The sequence below is a fragment of the Mastigoproctus giganteus genome, chromosome 8 (genome assembly GCF_048544385.1).
Source record: "Mastigoproctus giganteus isolate SK-2022 chromosome 8, ASM4854438v1, whole genome shotgun sequence".
Taxonomy (NCBI): Eukaryota; Metazoa; Arthropoda; class Arachnida; order Uropygi; family Thelyphonidae; genus Mastigoproctus; species Mastigoproctus giganteus.
Genome location: NC_143582.1, coordinates 196455784 through 196474925, shown reverse-complemented (window position 1 = coordinate 196474925; position 19142 = coordinate 196455784). Strand labels below are relative to the sequence as shown.

At 36.2% G+C, this 19142-nt stretch overlaps 1 protein-coding gene across 1 annotated transcript in view; it reads left to right on the top strand.

Annotated features, from left to right (window-relative positions):
* The window catches only part of LOC150082146 (xylosyl- and glucuronyltransferase LARGE1-like), a 137060-nt gene that overhangs the window by 54631 nt on the left and 63287 nt on the right, over positions 1–19142 (top strand). Inside the window, exons 7-8 of the mRNA XM_090380011.1 lie at positions 4668–4745; positions 11359–11490. Coding sequence (XP_090236137.1) covers positions 4668–4745; positions 11359–11490 — 210 coding nt within the window. The remainder of the gene's footprint in view (positions 1–4667; positions 4746–11358; positions 11491–19142) is intronic.

Here is a 19142-nt window from a genome sequence, read left to right as displayed (position 1 = left end):
TTGTTTTGTCCATAATTTGAAAGAAAAAATTAATGTTGAAATTTTGTTTGACATTGATGCTAATGATAGTAGATTAGCTGAATCGAGAATTTTTTGGAATGCTTCCTCTGTTCTATTTTCTTTAAAATATTCTGTAATATTTTGTAGCTTCATGTATAGCAAAATTCCTTTTTTGGAGCATTTTACTTACCAGATTAATTTTATTTAAAATATCATGCCAAATTATAATTGAATAAAGAAACATAAAATGTTAATTTTAAGACTATTGATTTAGCATGATTATATTGACATTGATTGTATCCATATCTATTTTCACCTTCAGTGATTTCAGGTAAAGCATTGTAAATTTCTTCTATTTGGTTTCTCAGTGGTTTTGGCTTCTATTCTACTTTCCCATCGGGTGTCAGACAAAGGTTTAAGTGTTAAATTAGTTATATTTTTGAAGCACGTTCCAATGATAGGTTGATGATGAGAAAAAAAATGAACTATTTCAAAGGAAGTCATAATGGCGTCGTTTACAACAAGATTTAGGGTGTGAGCGGCACATCGAATGAAAGATGCTCTAGTATTAACTTTAGGTAATTTTTTTTTTTTTTCTTGTAAACCTTTGCATTTTCCGCACACATTTGAGCCTTGGCCACGTAAATTCTGAATATTTAGATTTACTCGATAAGTAGATTTGATATATATTCAAACAATCCCTGTCTGGCAGAATCACACACAGGACAAAATCCAAGAAAATGTTTGCTTATTTCAACTTTCATAGTGCTTATGTCTCTAAATACAAATCTAAGTATCACAGTCATCTGTTGAACAGTACTTACATCAGATGTTGTATCCAAAATCATGGCAAAATATCTAGTCATTTCTAGTATTTTTTCTATAATATTTTGTGAAATTATTTCAATAATTTAATTTTGTATTTGATCATCCAAATAATGCCGATATTTTTTGATTTAGATTTTTGAATATGGTGAATATGTTCTGCCATAACTGAATCAAATTTATCAATTGTTTCAGTAAGTTTTAAAAAGTTACCATTGTTATTCTCACATAAATCTTTTGAAGATCCCCTTTGCTAAAATTAGTATCATATATATTATTCTTTCAGTTACCGAATACCAATACCTTTTTTCTATATCATATAATTGCTGTTATGTAGTGTCGATTGTAATGTTTGTCTGTAGTGCCTGTGCCAGATCTAACAATTTTCTCATGATTTTTAATATGTACTGCACTTGTTTCATGCTTACCTAAAATAGCAGATAAATTTCTCCAATTACTGAATCCAAATTAATTACTTAGTTGGTTTTTACAATTGCCAAATATCTTGCAACAAAAGCAAAATACAGAATTTCGCGATAAAGAATAAAGTAACCTTTGACCTTTTTCTTAATTTTTTTCAGAATTTTCATATAATAAACATCTGAAAATTTTCTTTGACTTTAATTGGAAGGATATTCTCTATTTTTAATTTGAGTAGGATAATTTTGAATCAAATAATCATGTTGTTTCATTGTCAGGTTTTCTGGTCAAATACCTGGAACTGTTGAAATGATATATTTCAGTTAATATTTATTAAATATAATTACTAAGGGAAAATTTTAAAAAATCACTAAATAGAAAATTTCTCTATTAAGAAGTTTGTTAAACAGAGGTCTGACTTATGTGTCAAAAAATTTTTGCCACCCTCCTGAACTGCCACCCTTAAGCGATGCTGACTTTGCCTACCCACTTGCGGCAGCTCTGCTGAAGAGAAGAGTGAGATGAATTTAGAGAAGAAAGTGAAGAGTGGATTCCTAACAAAAGAGGCGAGGACTCTAGTAGTAGTGAAAATAAACTTCTGATCCTTGTACATCAAGTGATACTGTAGGTGATAATACACAGCATCATAATTATAAAAACTATATGTGGCTATTAGTTGGTGGCAAACAGACTTCAAAATCTGGGCACATATGTGAAGTTAAAATTTGGTGGTCCTTCAGCTGAACATGCACTACAAAGGAACATAATTTAGATAATGCTGGGCCAACTCCTTATGCAAGATGGATTCTGTGGTAAGTGTATTTTGTTTATTTGTAGACACTTTAATGATAAGACACATTCAGTACTGCACTGACACTGAAGAATGAAGGCAATTGAAGGACAGTAATTGGTCTACATCCATTCAAAACTTGATGCTTTTATTGCAATATTTTTAGCTTGTGCAGGATATGGTGCTAGAAATTTAGAACTGGATAGTTTGTGGTCAACTGTGTGGGGGCCTCAATTTTTTCATGATACAGTGTCATGTAACAACTTTCATAAAATTAAGCAGTTCGTAAGATTTAACTTATGTTCTTCAAGGAAGAAGCATCTAGGAAATGAAAAATTTGCTTTAGCTTCAGAAATATGGTGCAAATTTTATTTCCAGCTGTAAAGCTTGCTATATACCTGAAGCAAACTGCAATACATGAGCAGCTATTTCCAGCTAAAGCTAGATGCCAATTCACCCAGTATATGGTCAAATAAACCAGACAAATTTAGTATAAAGTTTTGGTTGCCACTGACACAATTTCAAAATATTTACTAAATGGCTTTCCTTATTTGGGAAAAAACAATATGTACCCAGCTAGTTAACCACTTTCTGAATATATCATCCTAAAACTAACAGAACTGTTTTTGAATTGAGGCAGAAATGTAACCACATCAGTTTTGAATTGGCAAAAAAATTAGACTAAAAAAATACTACTATAGTGGGAACTGTGAATCGTGCCCATAAAAAAGAAGCCAGAATTATATTCCGCTTCAGCTTTCAAACTTGATGACTGCACTCTGATGCATTATCAGGCCAAAGCAGATAAAAATGTTATAATCTTGACTACACTTCATACAAATGTTGCAATAAGTAATGGTACAAAGAAGAAGCTTGACACAGTATATTACAATGAAACAAATTACAGGAATGATGTTTTAGACCACATGGCTAAAAAATATTCAACAAAAGCAGGTTCACATCTTTTATAATATATTAAATCTTGCAGTAATCAATGCTTGGATTATACAGGGAAAGTATAATCCAAGCATTGTTATGAAGAAAGTTATGAAGAGAAGAGATTTTATGTTGAATCTACCTGAAGAACTCAGAAAAGAATATAGAGATTAACAGAAAGCAGCAGCTCAAACCAGTACAATAGCAGCCATGTAAAACTTTCCAACAGGCATCAGTGGCAAATTAGGTGATGCTAGGCGAACAAAACTAGAGAAATGTGCACTGTGTGTAAAAAGTAAGTATGTGGAAAGTGTACAGGAACTGTTGGAAAAAACTGTCATTTGTTTAAATTGTGCAAATTGATTTTTAAACTTATTTCCTAGACAAAAAAGTTTTGTGTTCAAATTTTTGCTATCAGAAATATTACTTTTATGTGTATTACCATAAGCACAACACTATGTATTGTTGCCAGTTACTTTATATCAATGCTAATAATAAAATGTTGAAAGCACAACTTAAAAGTTTATTTTATGTACAGCAGTCAAAATGACTGGCAGTAGTGGTTTAAGGTATTTTTGCTAGCTGGTGGTTCTAGTGTTAACAACTAACATGGGTGTTGTATGTACTACTTATGTAGGTAATATTTTTCATCAGCAGCTATTTTCCGGCAACACGATTAATTTTCTCTCTCTCTCACACACATACACGCACACGCACGCACACACGCACACGCACGCACGCACGCACACACACACACACACACACACACACACACACACACACACACACACACACAAACTTCTGAAAGCCTCTGCATCTAAAAACTGGGTTTTCTCTTTTGCTCTTGGCATTACTTTTCTTCCAAACAGCTGCTCACTCTGTACAAATTGCAAATCCATCCTACCCATGGAATATTTTCCCCACATCTGGGGTGCAGTGCCCCCTAAAACCTCTTTCAGACTTCTAGATTCCATTCAAAGGAAGGCAGTTATTAGGTTAATTAATGACCCATCTCTAACAAAGTCTATCTGCTCTCTCTCTCTCTCTCTCTCTCTCTCTCTCTCTCTCTCTCTCTCTCTCTCTCTCTCTCTCTCACTCTCACTCACATTGACGTTCTGTTTCTGCAGCATGACTTTTCTATAGATACTTCCATGGGCACTGTTCTTCTGAACTGGCTTCTGTAATTCCCGCTCTCTCTCTCTCTCTTCCAAACCAGCATCCTTTTTCTGTCCAATTTCAAACTCACAGAACCAACATTTCTTCCTCATTTATCCCTGCTACTTCTGTTTTCTAGAATAACTTCCCTTCATGCATATTTCCTGAAAAGTACAACCTACAGAAATTCAAGTCTAATGTCAACAAGTATTTTCTTTCATCTTCTCACCCTACAATCCATGCACAATACTATGTACTGTAGGTTCTAATACCTCTCGTGCCTGGGGTCTTCAAAAAAAAAAAAAAAAAAAAAGAGAAAAAAAAAGTAGGATATTAAACCAATTTTACATAACTTAACTTGTGCACGTCTATGTCACATAATCCAGGATTTACAGTGTGCATATTTTGGTGTGTTTTTAACATTATAATTATTATGATTTATATTGAAGCCTAATATTTCTCTGATTAGAAATTTGAGATAATTGTGATTAAAATGTATTATGTTTTAAGTATACAATGAGATATTTTTTTTTAAATGTAGGCTATAGGATTAGTTGAAAATCAAAGTGATTGGTATCTGGGGAAATTATGGAAAAATCATCGGCCTTGGCCAGCTTTGGTAAGTTATGTTGCACAGTTACTATAATACAAATGATAGAGACACATTTACAAATATGGAACTGATAGGTAAAAAACAAAGAATAATACATATAAATATATTGTTTAAAAAAATATATAAGAAAATATGTAAAATATATAAAAATATATGTAAGTATCTTTTCCATATATCATAATAAAAATGTTATTTTACTGAATAATCTACAATGGAGAAACCAAAATATTCTTGATATAACTTTCTATACATTAAAATAATTTTCCTCCTAATGATATTTATTCAGGCAATGGGAGAAGAGAGAGCGTGTTATGTGGTAATATGTAACAAATACAAAAATACGCAACAGAAGCTTATTTTACCGTGGTAAAACAAGCTTCAGTTTAATTGTAGTCATGTGCTATGTTTATCTAACATGACCACGAGGTACCATTCTTGATTTCCATATGTAACATATTTATTTAAATAAACTAAATGACCATGAGGTACCATTCTTGATTTCCATATGTAACATATTTATTTAAATAAACTAAAACAAGGCATAATATTTTAAGAGTTTAAGATTCTATATCTATATAATATCGGTGTAGATACACCATAGACAACTCTTAAAGAAAAACTACGATCGTAGTGTGAAAGGCACCCATCGATGAAAAGCCAACTAGCTTTGAAACGGTGCCATCTGGGTGGTGCCCACCGGGTAGTGTTACTTATTCAAGGTAGTGCAATACATGGGAAACTTGTTGTGAAGGATGAGCACAATATGATATACAGATGAAATGATGCCTTTCACACTACAATCGTAGTTTTTCTTTAAGTGTTGTCTATGGTATATCTACATCAATATTATATAGATATAGTAACATATTTATGTATTCATAGCTGAGGAAGAGACACACACAGAGTTGAAAGCTTCTGTAAGTATTTTATTTTATTTTAAAAAAGAAGCGAGCTCAGAGAGCAGTGGGCGAAAGCACCCAGTAATCATTAAAAAGTTTCTGGTATGATTTTTCCCCCCCTTAAAAGTGAATAAATGTGCATACCTCTAAGCAAGATTTTTTTTGAAAGGAACATCCATAAAACACTGATCCAGGCTTACTTGCATTCTTGTTCCACATAAACCTGATCTGTTTGAATATGTCATGTCACATGTAAATGGAGTTCCTTTTTGAACATTAGCATTAGTAGAGGCATACAATGCAAAAAAAGCAAGCTTATGCAGCATCAGCCAAAAAAAAAAAATCCCCTCCCATTTCAACCCTCCATTCATTCCAAATGCCTGTCCAGCTCAGCCTTAAATTTATTTAGGTTATCAGCTTCCACAACAAAAGATGGAAGTCTGTTCCACCAATCAACTACCCGCTGGCTAAAGGCAAATTTCCCACATCTATTCTACAACTGTGCCCCCTCAGGTTCTTAATCTGAGGAAGAGGAAGAATCCCATCAGCATTCAGCTTGCTCAACCCATTCAAGGCCTTATACACCTCATTCAGATCACCTCCCAGGTGCCTACTTTCCAGGCACTGCAGTTTGCAGAACTTAAGCCTTTCTTGATAAGAGCACCCCTTTGTTCCCCTAACTAACCTTGTTGCCCTTCTTTGTACTCGTTCTAGCAACCATACATCCTTCCTAAAATGAGGCCTCCAGACCTGTACACAGTATTCTAGATGTGGCCTGACCATTATCTTGTATAACAGGATAATCACCTTCCTCTCCCTGCTAACAAAATTCCTATATATCATTGACAAGACTCCATGACGTGCCCTGGCAGCCCGTCTGCAATGCTCAGAGAACTTCATATTTGACTGCACAATTACACCAGGTCTTTTTCACTTTCAACCTCCCTGAGTGTTGTACACAGTTGGTACGTTTCTCTTTAGTTATTGCTACCCATATGCAGTACTTTGCATTTGTCAATGTTAAACTTCAGTTGCCACTTCTCAGCCCATTTGCCCAACTCATCTAAATCCAGCTGGAGTATCGTACTGTCTTTATTGTCGTTAACAACCCGGCCAACCATTGTATCATCTACAAACTTGGACATTAATCCTGATATACCTTCATCAATTGATAAATACACAAAACTACAATGGGCCCAACACCGAACCCTGGGGAACTCCACTAAGAGCAGTGTCCATTGATTACCACTCTCTGTCATCCCCACTCAACCATGTCGACCGGGCTAGCCGAGTGGGTAAAGTACCTGCCCGGCAACCCAAAGGTCGCGGGTTCGATTCCCGCCTCGGGCTTGGATCAAAGTACTGCAAAAACCTTGGGAGGTGCAATATGGCCACAGAAGCCGATGCGCCAACAACTACCAAATCAAAAAAAAAAAAAAAAAACACTCAACCATCCCTTTATCCATTGTAGAAACTTACTCTTAATGCCGTACCTCTCCAATTTGTATAGCAGTCTTCCTTGTCCAACAGTATCAAAAGCTTTCCTGAAATCCAAGTATATGATATCAAAATTATTTTTGGCATTCAGTTCCTTTGTGACCACATCATATTATCCAATCAAATTGGTCAGACAAGACCTCCCTTTAACAAATCCATATAGTGTCTTAATTATTACTGCAGTTTTGTCTAGATGATCCTGCAGTATTTCTTTAACCAGTGATTCCATTATTTTCCCTGGAACACAAGTTAAACTAACATGTCTATAGTTACTTGTGTCACCTTTTGAACCCCCTTTGTGAATTGGTGATACATTTGCACACCTCCAGTCCATGGGGACCTCCCCTGAGTCCATGGAAGTTTTCATAATTATGGCTAAGGGTTTGCTTACTTCCTTTGCTGCCTCCTTTAATATAACTGGATAGATCCCGTCCATCCTAGGTGCCTTTTTTATGTTTAACATCAACAATTTCTCCTCCACTTTGCTCTCAGTTATTACAAAATCATTTATCTCTCTGTTAGAGTTTGATAAAATTCTGGTACTCCCCTCATTAAATAACTCCTCATGTGTGAATGTAGATGTAAAATACTCATTCAGTTTATCAGCTACCTGAGCATGATCATCAACAGTCAAACCATCTATGTTAAGTGGTCCAATCTGATTCATCCCTTTCCTTCGAGAGTTTACATAAGTAAAGAACTCTTTGCTGTTTTTCTTTGCATCCTTTGCCAAAGATTTCTCCTAATCTGCCTTCGCCTGCCTAATCTCCTTCGTGACTTGATTACAGACTAGTTTATATTTACCATAGGCTTCTGTTTCGCCTGATACTTTATATGCATCCCATACATTTTTCTTCTCTGCCACGAGCCTCATTAATTCATCTGACATCCAATTAGGTCTAAACCTTGAACAGTATTTCTTAGTTGGAATGAAAAGCCTAGTAGCCACCAAAATTACATCCCCGAAGGCTTCCCATTTAGAATTCAACGTTGGTAATATCATCAGTTGATCGCACTGTACAGAATTTAAAAACTGTCTGAGACCCATGTAGTCACCTTTATGAAAGCAAAAGCTCTTCCCTTTAGCATTAGTAGAGGCATATGATGCAAGAAAGCAAGCTTATGCAGTATCAGCCAAAATAATAAAAAAAACTTCCACTTCACCCCTCTGTTCGTTGGAAATACTGTCCAGCTGGGCCTTAAATTTATTTAGGCTATCAACTTCCACAACAAGGGATGGAAGTCTGTTCCACCAACCAACCACCCACTGGCTAAAGGCAAATTTCCACACATCTATCCTACATCTGTCTTTCCTCAATTTGAATTTATTCCCTCTCAGGTGATTATTCTGAGCAAGAGGCAGAATTCCATCAGCATTGAGCATGCTCAAACCATTCAAGGCTTTATACACCTCTATCAGATCACCTTGCCAGTGCCTAGTCTCCAGATACTGTAATATGCAAAACTTAAGCCTTTCTTCATAAGAGCAACCCTTTGTTCCATTCACTAATCTTGTTGCCCTTCTCTGTACTTCTTCCAGCAGCTCTATATCCTTCTTGAAATGAGGCCTCCAGACCTGCCTACAGTACTCAAGGTGTGGCCTGACCATTGCCTTATACAAGGGAATAATCACCGCCTTATCCCTGCTAGCAAAATTCCTGTATATCATTGATAAGACACCATGAGCTACTCTTGCAGCCATCTGCACTGCTCAGAGAACTTCATATCTGCCTGCACAACCACCCCTAAGTCCCTTTCATTCTCTACCACTGTCAATGTAGTACCACAGAGTTGGTACACTGCTCTGGGGTTGCTGTTTCCCATATGTAGTACTACATTTGTCAATGTTAAACTTCATTTGCCATCTCTCAGCCCATCTGCTCAACCTTTCCAGATGCTGTTGCAGCAGCATAGCGTCAGTAGTGTCCTTAACAACCCTGCCAATCTTTGTATCATCTGCAAACTTGGACATTAAGCTTGATATACCATCATCAATATTATTTATAAATACAGAAAACAATAATGGACCAACACTGAACCCTGAGGGATTCCACTAATAACATTAGTCTACGATGAGCAGTGTCCATTGATTACCAATCTCTGCCTACTCCCCCTCAACCACCCCTTTATCCATAGCAGCAATTTGCCTCCAATACCACACTGCTCCAATTTGTGCAGCAGTCTTCCATGTGCAACAGTATCAAAAGCCTTTCTAAGATCCAAGTATATAATATCAAAATTATTCCTGGCATCCAGTTCTTTTGTGACTGCATCATAGTATCCAATCAAATTGGTCAGGCAAGACTTCCCCTTAACAAAACCATGCTGTGTCTGAGCTGTAACTGAAGTCTTGTCTAGATGATCCTGCACTGCTTCTTTAACCAGTGCCTCCATTAATTTTCCTGGAACAGAAGTTAAACTCACAGGTCTATAATTACTTGTGTCAGCCTTTAATCCTCCTTTGTGAATTGGGGTCACATTTCCACATCTCCAGTCTATGTGTACCTCCCCTGAGTCCAAGGAAGCTCTCATAATTATGGCTAAAGGTTTGCTTACTTCCTTTGCTGCCTCCTTTAATATAACTGGATAGATCCCATCCACCCCAGGTGCCTTTCTTGTCTTTATCTTCAGCAATTTCTCCTCCACTTTACTCTCAGTTATTACAAGATTATCTAGCTTACTGCCAGAGTTGAAAACACCTCTGGCATTCCCCTCACTGAATAACTCCTCATGTGTGAATGTCGATGCAAAATAATATTCATTTAGTTTGTTAGCTACCTGAGCAGGATCATTAACAGTTGAACTATCGATATCAAGTGGACCAATCTGATTCATTCCCTTCCTTCTAGAGTTTACATAAGTAAAGAACTCTTTGCTATTTTTCTTTGCATCCTTTGCCAAAGATTTCTCGTAATCTGCCTTCGCCTGCCTAACCTCCTTTGTAACTTGGTTGCAGATCAACTTATATCTATCATAGACTTCTGTGTCATGTGTTAAGTTATATGTATCCCATGCATTTTTCTTCTCTGCCATATGTCTCATTAGTTCATCTGACATCCATTTAGGCCTAAACCTTGAACAATAATTCTTAGTTGGTATGTAAAGCCTAGTAGCTTCCAATTTGAATGCTTCCCACTTTGAATTTGCTGTTGGTAACATCATCAGTTGATCCCACTGTATAGAATTTAAATACTGTCTCAGACCATCATAGTCACCTTTACGAAAGCAATAACCCTTTCCTTTACCCCTGATGGTAGTTACCTCTTTGAGTAAATCCCACTTCAGCACACTGTGATCATTGCCACCTAGTGGTTCCTCTATCTGCAGATTCTTAATGCATGAAGAATCACTACTGATAATCAAATCAAGAGTCATCCAATTTAGCCTTGATGGTAGTTGCATCGTTAAGTAATTCCCACGTCAGTACATTGTGATCACTGTCACCCAGTGGTTCCTTTATCTGGAAATTCTTAATGCATGAATAATCACTGCTGATAATCAGATCAGTTGTATTACTCCCTCTGGTTTCCTCTCGAACATGTTCTTGTAGAAAACAGTTATCCAATAAATCCACAAAGTCTTGCTAGTGTGCGGTGACCATCCCACAAGTTCCAGTCAATATCTGAAAAGTTAAAATTCCCATTATAAAACATTCTGATTTACTGGCCCACTCTATTTCTCTGCACAATTGCTCATTATACTCAACAGATTCATTAGGCCTATAATGCACACCTACTCTCATTTTTCCTTTCCCAGTGCTTATTTCACACTAAACAGACTCAACATTGCATTATCCACCAATATCAATTGGATGCACTTCCTTAGATTTTGTGTTTCTTAACTAACAGCATAACCCCTCCTCTCTTCCTGTCCTGTCTATCCTTTCTGTACACATTGTACTCCCCAAATTCCAATTCTGCACTGCTCTGCACTCCAATTCTGCACATTATTTATTCTTTATACTGCATGACAGCAGTAGATTTTATTTTATTGGGGAGGAGAAATTTTTTTTTATATATATTTAATATGGATGCATAATTTTATTATCCTAAGTTTGTAAAGTTATTGACTTTATTTAGTAACTCTAGGCTACTAGTTACTTATAATTTTTCTTGAAAGAATTGAATTATTTCAGTTTTTGTTAAATGATTTGTCTCATTAATATTTATGTTAACCAATAATGTTATTAAATAATTTATTGTTACTTATACTTCATGCTACAGGGCCGTGGGTTTAATACTGGAGTTATATTATTGAAATTACAATTACTGCGTGAATTAACTTGGATGCAGATGTGGAGGATGATAGCAGAAAAGGAGTTACTGAGTATGTTATCCACATCACTAGCTGATCAGGTATTGACTTATACTAATTTTAGTATTGCTTTTTGAATAACATCATGATACCTTTTTTTTTTTTTTTCTTTTCTTTTTTTAAGAAACTGTATATTTGTGATTTTAAATTTAGCTTCCATAGTTTTTTTTTTTTCATTGAAAACATAACTCCACAGTAATCATTAAAAAGTTTCTGGTATGATTTTTTTTTTTTCCTTAAAAGTTTAATTTAAACAAGACAAGTTATATTAAGTTTTTGTTAGTTGTCTTGCCATCTCCTTTGAAAATTTGTTTGGAAGGTTATATTCTTTTTCAGTAAACAAGGTGAAGCTTCTTGGCATAGTTTTAGGTAGGTAACTTCAATTTCAATCACAGATCAAGACATAAAGTGATTAGGGTTTTTTGGTTCTAGAAAATAGATCTGGCCTATATATTTGAGAAATAAACAATTATCAAATATTACAGCTTTATGTACCTTCTGTTAGTCTCTTTTATCTGTTGTCTGGCCTTCAGTAAACTGCAGCATTTTATCCCTGATATTGGGATGTGTGTTTTATAATAAAGTGGTGTAATATAAATACAAAATTTCCATTAAGAACATTAACCTTCAGGATACTCTAACACATACTGTATACAGAAGTGAACATTATACAAACATTTATGAGACTTTTGCCTAGAATAGTTTTCCATATTAAAATCTAGCAAAATGTCAATGGAAATTTCTTTTAACAGCACTTAGAAGTTGTCCCAAGATGTATTACTGTTGACAAAATGATGCAAGGAAACAGTCATATATGACTTGGCCCTCTTTTCCCCACAGATAAGGCAGACATTTTTATGTAATAAAATTATTAGTATTAGTAGTGGCAAATGATGCAAGAAAGCAAGCTTATATCACCTGTCCATCCCCTTCAACAGTTTGTCTAGCTCTCCCATGAATTTATTCAAGCTGTCCACTTCCACACCATCAGATGGAAGTTTGTTCCAGTTATCAACCAATTGCTGACTAAAGGCAAACTTGTGCACATCTGTTCTGTAACCGACCTTTGTCAGATTGAAGTTATGTCCTACTCATATGCATAGTCTGAGCAAGGGGAAGAATCCCATCAGCATTGAGCTTGCTCAATCCATTCAAAAAAATAATGCCTCAATCAGAGATCACCTTGCAGGTGTGTAGTTTCCAAACAATGCAATTTGCAGAACTGAAGCCTTCCTTGGTAAGAGCCTCCCTTTGTTCCTCTCACCAATCTCATTGCCCTTCTTTGTACCTGTTCCAGCAGTCCTTCATCCTTCCTAAAATGAGGCCTCCAGACTTGAATGTAGTGCTCAAGGTGTGGCCTGACTACTGCCTCGTACAATGGAATAATCAGCTCCTTATCCCTGCTAGAAAAATTCCTGTATATCATTGGGAAAACTCCATGTGCTGCCCTGGCAGCCTGTCTGCATGATTACCACCAGATCTTTTTCATTTTCCACTACCCTGAGTGTAGTACCACACAGTTGGTACTTTAATCTGGAATTACTGATACCCATATGCAGCACTTTGCATTTGTCAATGTTAAACCTCAATTGCTATTTCTCAGCCCAACTGCCTAATTTTTCTAGATCTTGTTGCAATAGCATACTGTCTTTACTGTCATTTATCCACCCTCCCAACCTTCGTATCATTTGTTAGCCTGATATACCTTTGTGAAAGCATATCATTTCATTAATAAATACAGAAAACAACAATGGGCCCAGGACGAAACTTTGGGGAACTCCATGGATAACATTAGTCCATGAAGAGCAGTGTCAATTGATAACAATACTCTGTCTTCCACTCAACCATCCCTTTATCCATAGCAATAACTTGCCCTTAATGCCACACTGCTCCAATTTCTACACAGTCTATTATGTGCAACAGTATCAATAGCATTCCTGAAATCTGAGTACAGGCACTTCTCGACTTACGTAGTTAATCGGGTTTTTTTTTCATGTACTTAAGTTCATTTTGTATGCAAGTCCAACTTTGGTCTTGTAGATACGAAATACATACACAGTACAATGCACCAAGATTATAACCCCCGACAAACTTCATCATGTACAGCATTTTACGATTTGTAACTGAGTTAAATGAGGTTTAAAAATATATACAATGAATAATAATGTATAGTACAGTATTTATTCAAAACTAATTTAATCTAAATACGATACGTAATTTAATTTAATATACGATCAAATCATTTTATGATGGACTCTCCAAAGTGAAATACCATTCACCATACGATATGTAGTGAGTGCTGGTTATCGTGATCACATTTGTGAACTGAATTTTAATTCTATTAAATGGCTATTCTAATAAGCAAAAATAGGAAATATATTATCCATAGGCTATAAAATTAAAGATATAGAACACAAATTTACACTTTACTTCCTCCAATTAACAAAATTAAATGATGCATGAAAATCGGAAGAATATTTCCCACAGGTTAGCAAAATAAAAATAAATTTACACTTATGTACTAGCTTAATTAATAGTTTAACAAATTGATATTTCTGTTCACTGACATTTTTTTTTTTTGGTCGTAAAATTTAAAACAGTAAGAAAATAAACAATCAATAACAAAGAACATGCCATGCACAAATTGCAACCAACACAATATGCACAAGTGAGATACGGGATAACAACTTTATAAAACTCAAAAAATAGGAATGAAGATTGAAGATTTCAGTGAAGGGGAACTGCATTTCACCATAATAACGTAAAATTCCACAGAATTCCAGCTATTGGTATTATCGCAAATGCAATAAATCAAGTTTACTACCCGTTTATAATTAGATGCACTAACAGAAAAGCCCAATAAACCAGAAAGGGCAAATTGTTTTTATTATTTTATGGTAGTGACCTCCAGAAATCTGCTTTAGAAAAATTGAAAAAGGTGTTAAAAATTGATTCTTATAACCGAACATAGCAACAGCTTAGTGCTTTGTATGTATCTGCAAGTTGTACATAAGTAGAGGAGTGCCTGTATATGATATCAGAATAATTTTTGGCATCCAGTTCCTTTGTGATCACCTCATAGTAACTGATCAAATTTGTCAAACAAGATTTTCCCTTGATAAACCACCCATGCTGTGGGACTGAAGTATAATTGCACTCCTGTCTAGATGGTCCTGCAGTACTTCTTTAACTAGTGACTCAATTATTTTCCCTGGAACAGAAATTAAGCTAACAGGTCTGTAATTAGTCATGTCACTTTTTGATCCCCCATTGTGAATTGGAGATATGTTTGCACATCTCCAGTCTACAGGGACTTAATCTGAATCCAAGGATGCCCTCATGATCATGGCTAAGGGCTGCTTACCTCCTTTGCTGCCTCCCTTAATATAATTAGATAAATCTCATCCACCCCAGGTGACTTTCTTACATTTAACTTCAGCAATTTTTTTTCCATTTTCAGTTATTTAAAAAATCATTTAGCTCTGTGGTAAAGTTTTATAAACTTCTGGCATCCACTTCCCTAAATAATACTCATGTGTGAATGTAGATGCAAAATACTTATTCAGCTTGTCAGCAACCTGAGCAGGATCATCAACAGTTGAGCCATTGATATTAAGTGGGCCTATGTAATTCATCCCCTTCATTCTAGTGTTTACCCCCAGTGGCAAAAGTAGATGACATTGTAGGGTAGATATCATCTTTTAAGGGCACAAAATGTGATTTTATTGTACACATTGGCACTAATGATATTAAGAGTAGGAAATATGAGGTCTTACTTAAATACAGGGAAATGTTGGGAAAAAATTGCAAGTTCGGATTGAATTTGAAAGTGTCTGAAATTCCATGCAGACATGATAGGATGGAGTATATGTTGAGAGCCTTGTCAATCAATTTAGCTCTGGAGAGATTGTGAAAGGCTCATTGGGTAGAATTTTTCTCAGCATGGCCTGTGCTTATTAACAGGAGAGACTGTTTTTACAGGTATGGCATGTGCTTGAATAGAAAGGACACAAGAATATTTGCTGATGCTATTGAGGCTGTGATAAGTGGGTCAGAAAACTGCTGGCTTGTGGGGATACACACACTAATAGCTTAACTAGAGCCATGGGCAGAGGCAAAAGTAATTCTTGCACTGCTACTATTGGTACATGCAGGAGCCTGGAAAGCAAGGTATCTGAGACTTTAGGCCCTGCTGTGGGTCATCATGGAGCAAATAAATACATACACTATGTTAGGGTAATTAAGGATAAGAACATAGATATGGTATTCTTACATGTATATTAATGCTGGGAGCATTGTAAATAAATTTGATGAATTTGAAATACTGATTAAGTCATCAAATGCAGACACTGTAGGATCAGCGGAAACATGATGTCACTCAGACATAAGTGATGCTGAATTTGAATATGAGGAGTACAATGAATACAAGTAGGACAGGAGGTGTGTGTGTGTGTTTATTGCCGCATTAGCTGCTATGGCTATAGTGCACCTGACAGGAGAGGTGAAGGGGTTATGCTCTTAGTTAAGAAGCATATTAAATCATCTAAGGCATCCAGTTGACATGGGTGATGAGTGCAACGTTGAGTCAGTTTGAATGTGATATAAGCACTGGGAAAACAAAATTGAGAGTAGGAGTGTGTTATAGGCCTAATGACTGTGATGAATATACCAAACAGCTGTACAGAGAAATAGAGTTGACCAGCAAATCAGAATGTCTCATAATGGGACATTTTAACTTTCCAGATGTAGACTGGAATTTGTGGATTGCTCATACACTAGCAAGACTTTTGTGAATTTCTTGAATGACTATTTTCTACAGAAGCATGTTAGAGAGGCAACAAGATGAAGCAATACTCTTGATTTGGTTATCAGAAGTGGTTCTTCATGCATTATGAATCTGCAGATAAAGGAACTACAGGTGGCAGTGATCACAATGTATTGATGTAGGATTTAGTTAAAGATGTAACTATCATCAGGGGTAAAGGGAAGGGTTTTAGCTTTCACAAGGGTGACTGCAGTGGTCTCAGAAAGTTTTTAAATTGCGTACAGTGGGACCAACGATGATATTGCCAACAGCCACTTCTAAATGGGAAGTAGTCAGAGAAGTAATTGAAGAAGCCACTAGGCTTTTCATACCAATGAAGAAATGCTGTTCAATCAAGACTTAGACCTAAATTGTGGATGTCAGATGAACTACTGAGACACATGGCACAGAAGAAAAGTGCATGGGATGCCTATAAATTATCAGGTGATACAGAAGCCTATGGTAGATATAAATTAGTCTGTAATCAAGTCACAAAGAAGGTTAGGCAAGCTAAGGCAGATTATGAGAAGTCTCTGGTAAAGAAAAGCAAAAAAACTTCTGTGCTTATATTAACTGTAGAAGGAAGGGATTGAATCATTTAGGGACACTTGATGACTATGGATTAACTTTTGATGACCCTGCTCAGGTCATGGACAAATTGATAGGTATTTTGTATCTGCATTCATCCATGAGGAATTCTTTAGGGAAGGGAATGCTAGAAGTTTATCAAACTCTAATGAAGAGCTAAATGACTTTGTAATAACTGAAAGGGAAGTGGAAGAGAAATTGTTGAAGATAGACATAAAAAAGGCACCTGGGATGGATTGGAATCTATCCAATTATATTAAAGGCGGTAAGCAAAACCTTAGCTATAAAACATAGCAGACTCTACCAAAATAGTTTGAAGACTGAAATCAGATTATCTGTATATTGAAATGGCTGTGGCTCTGAAAATATTCTTAAGACCTCAACATTTGTGGAATCCCTGTAAGTTTCTTGATGTACTACATTAAATCTCTCAAAAGGTTTAATAGCAGAGTGGGATCTACTTGACATATCACATAAGAAACCCAACTAGAACTGAATGAGATGGATTACTTGTACCCACGCGTAATATAATGCTAACTTTCAACTTGCTTATTCCATCATTAACTCCCAAATTGCAAAGTCAGACCATTCATTCCCAAACCCAATCAGATGTTATAGATGTTGAAAATATGGACACTCCACAAACTGTTTGTTGAGGGGCAGCTGTCTACACAAATTGTATCTCTATGGGATGTACTCATACTGATTGCACCATTCAAAGACCAAATTTTACAAACTGTTGAAGTGAATGTTCTGCAAATTCCCAGGAATGAGACCAGTAGGAAACAGAAAATAAAATCCAGCAGTTTAAAACTTCACATAAGGTATCATATCAAGAGACAAAAATAATCCATATTGATGGTTTCAAACAAATCCACATATGCCAGCTCATGCACACGCACACACCCATCCACTTTCTCTAAAAGTTAGTCCAGTTCTTCCTTGAATTTATTTAAGCTATCAACTTCCACAATGACAGATGGAAGTTTCTTCCAGCAATCAACTACCCACTAAAGGCAAATTTCCGTACATCTATTCTACAACTGTCTTTCCTCAATTTGAATCCTCAATCAGCATTGAGCCTGCTCAAACCATTAAAAGCCCTTATACATCTCAATCAGATCACCTCACAGGTGCCTAGTCTCCACACACTGAAATTTGCAGAACTTAAACCTTTCTTTGTAAGAGGACCCCGTTTCCCTCACCAATCTTGTTGCCCTTCCCTGTACTTTCTCAAGCAACTCTACATCCTTCCTAAAATGAGGCTTCCAGACCTGTATGCAGTACTCAAGGTGTGGCCTGACCATTGACAAGGGGATAATTACCTCCTTATTCCTGCTAGCAAAATTCCTGTATATCATTAACAAGATCTCATGACCTGCTTTGGCAGCCTGTCTGTGCTGCTCAGAAAACTTCTTATCTGACTGCACAATTATCCCCAGGTCTTTTTCATTGTCCATCACCCTGAGTGCAGTACGACACAGTTGGTACATTTCTCTGGGGTTACTGCTACCCATATATGCAGTACTTTGCATTTGTCAATGGTAAACTTCAGTTGCCACTTCTCAGCCCATCTGCCCAACTTTTCTAGATCCTGTTGTAGTAGCATACTGTCATTAACAACCCTGCCAACCTTTGTATCATCTTCAAACTCGGACACTAAGCCTGATATACCTTCATCAATATCATTGATAAATATACAAAACAACAGTGGGCTCAACACTGAACCCTGGGGGACTCCACTAATAGCATTAGTCTAGGAAGAGCAGTGTCCATTGATTACCACTCTCTGTCTTCTCCCACTCAACCATCCCTCTATCGATTGTAGCAACTTATCCTTAATGCCATATTGCTCCAAGTTGCACAGTAGTCTTCCATGTGCAATAGTATCAAAAGCTTTCCTAAAATCCAAGTAAATGATATCAAAATTATTTTTTTCATCAGGTTCCTTTGTGACCACATCCAATCAAGTTGTCTTAATAGCTGACTGGGCACATTCTGTTCTTTATGCTTCCAAACAACAAAATCACCATGCCTTAGCACTTGTGGAAAATACTCAACTCCGAATATTGATTTGTCCAGATGTGCAGTATATCTGTCAGTGTAACTACATCCAATAAACCAAAGAAACTCTAGGATGCCTTAGTGGTAACATGGATATATAGAAGAGTGCCAAGATGAATTTCTTGAAATATATCCAGATGATAGGACACCGGCAGATTAATTTCTCTGAAAAAGGAGAAAGCAAAGCAAGATTGCCATAGACCTTTGACCTCACGTAAACAGACATGTTTGTTTTCA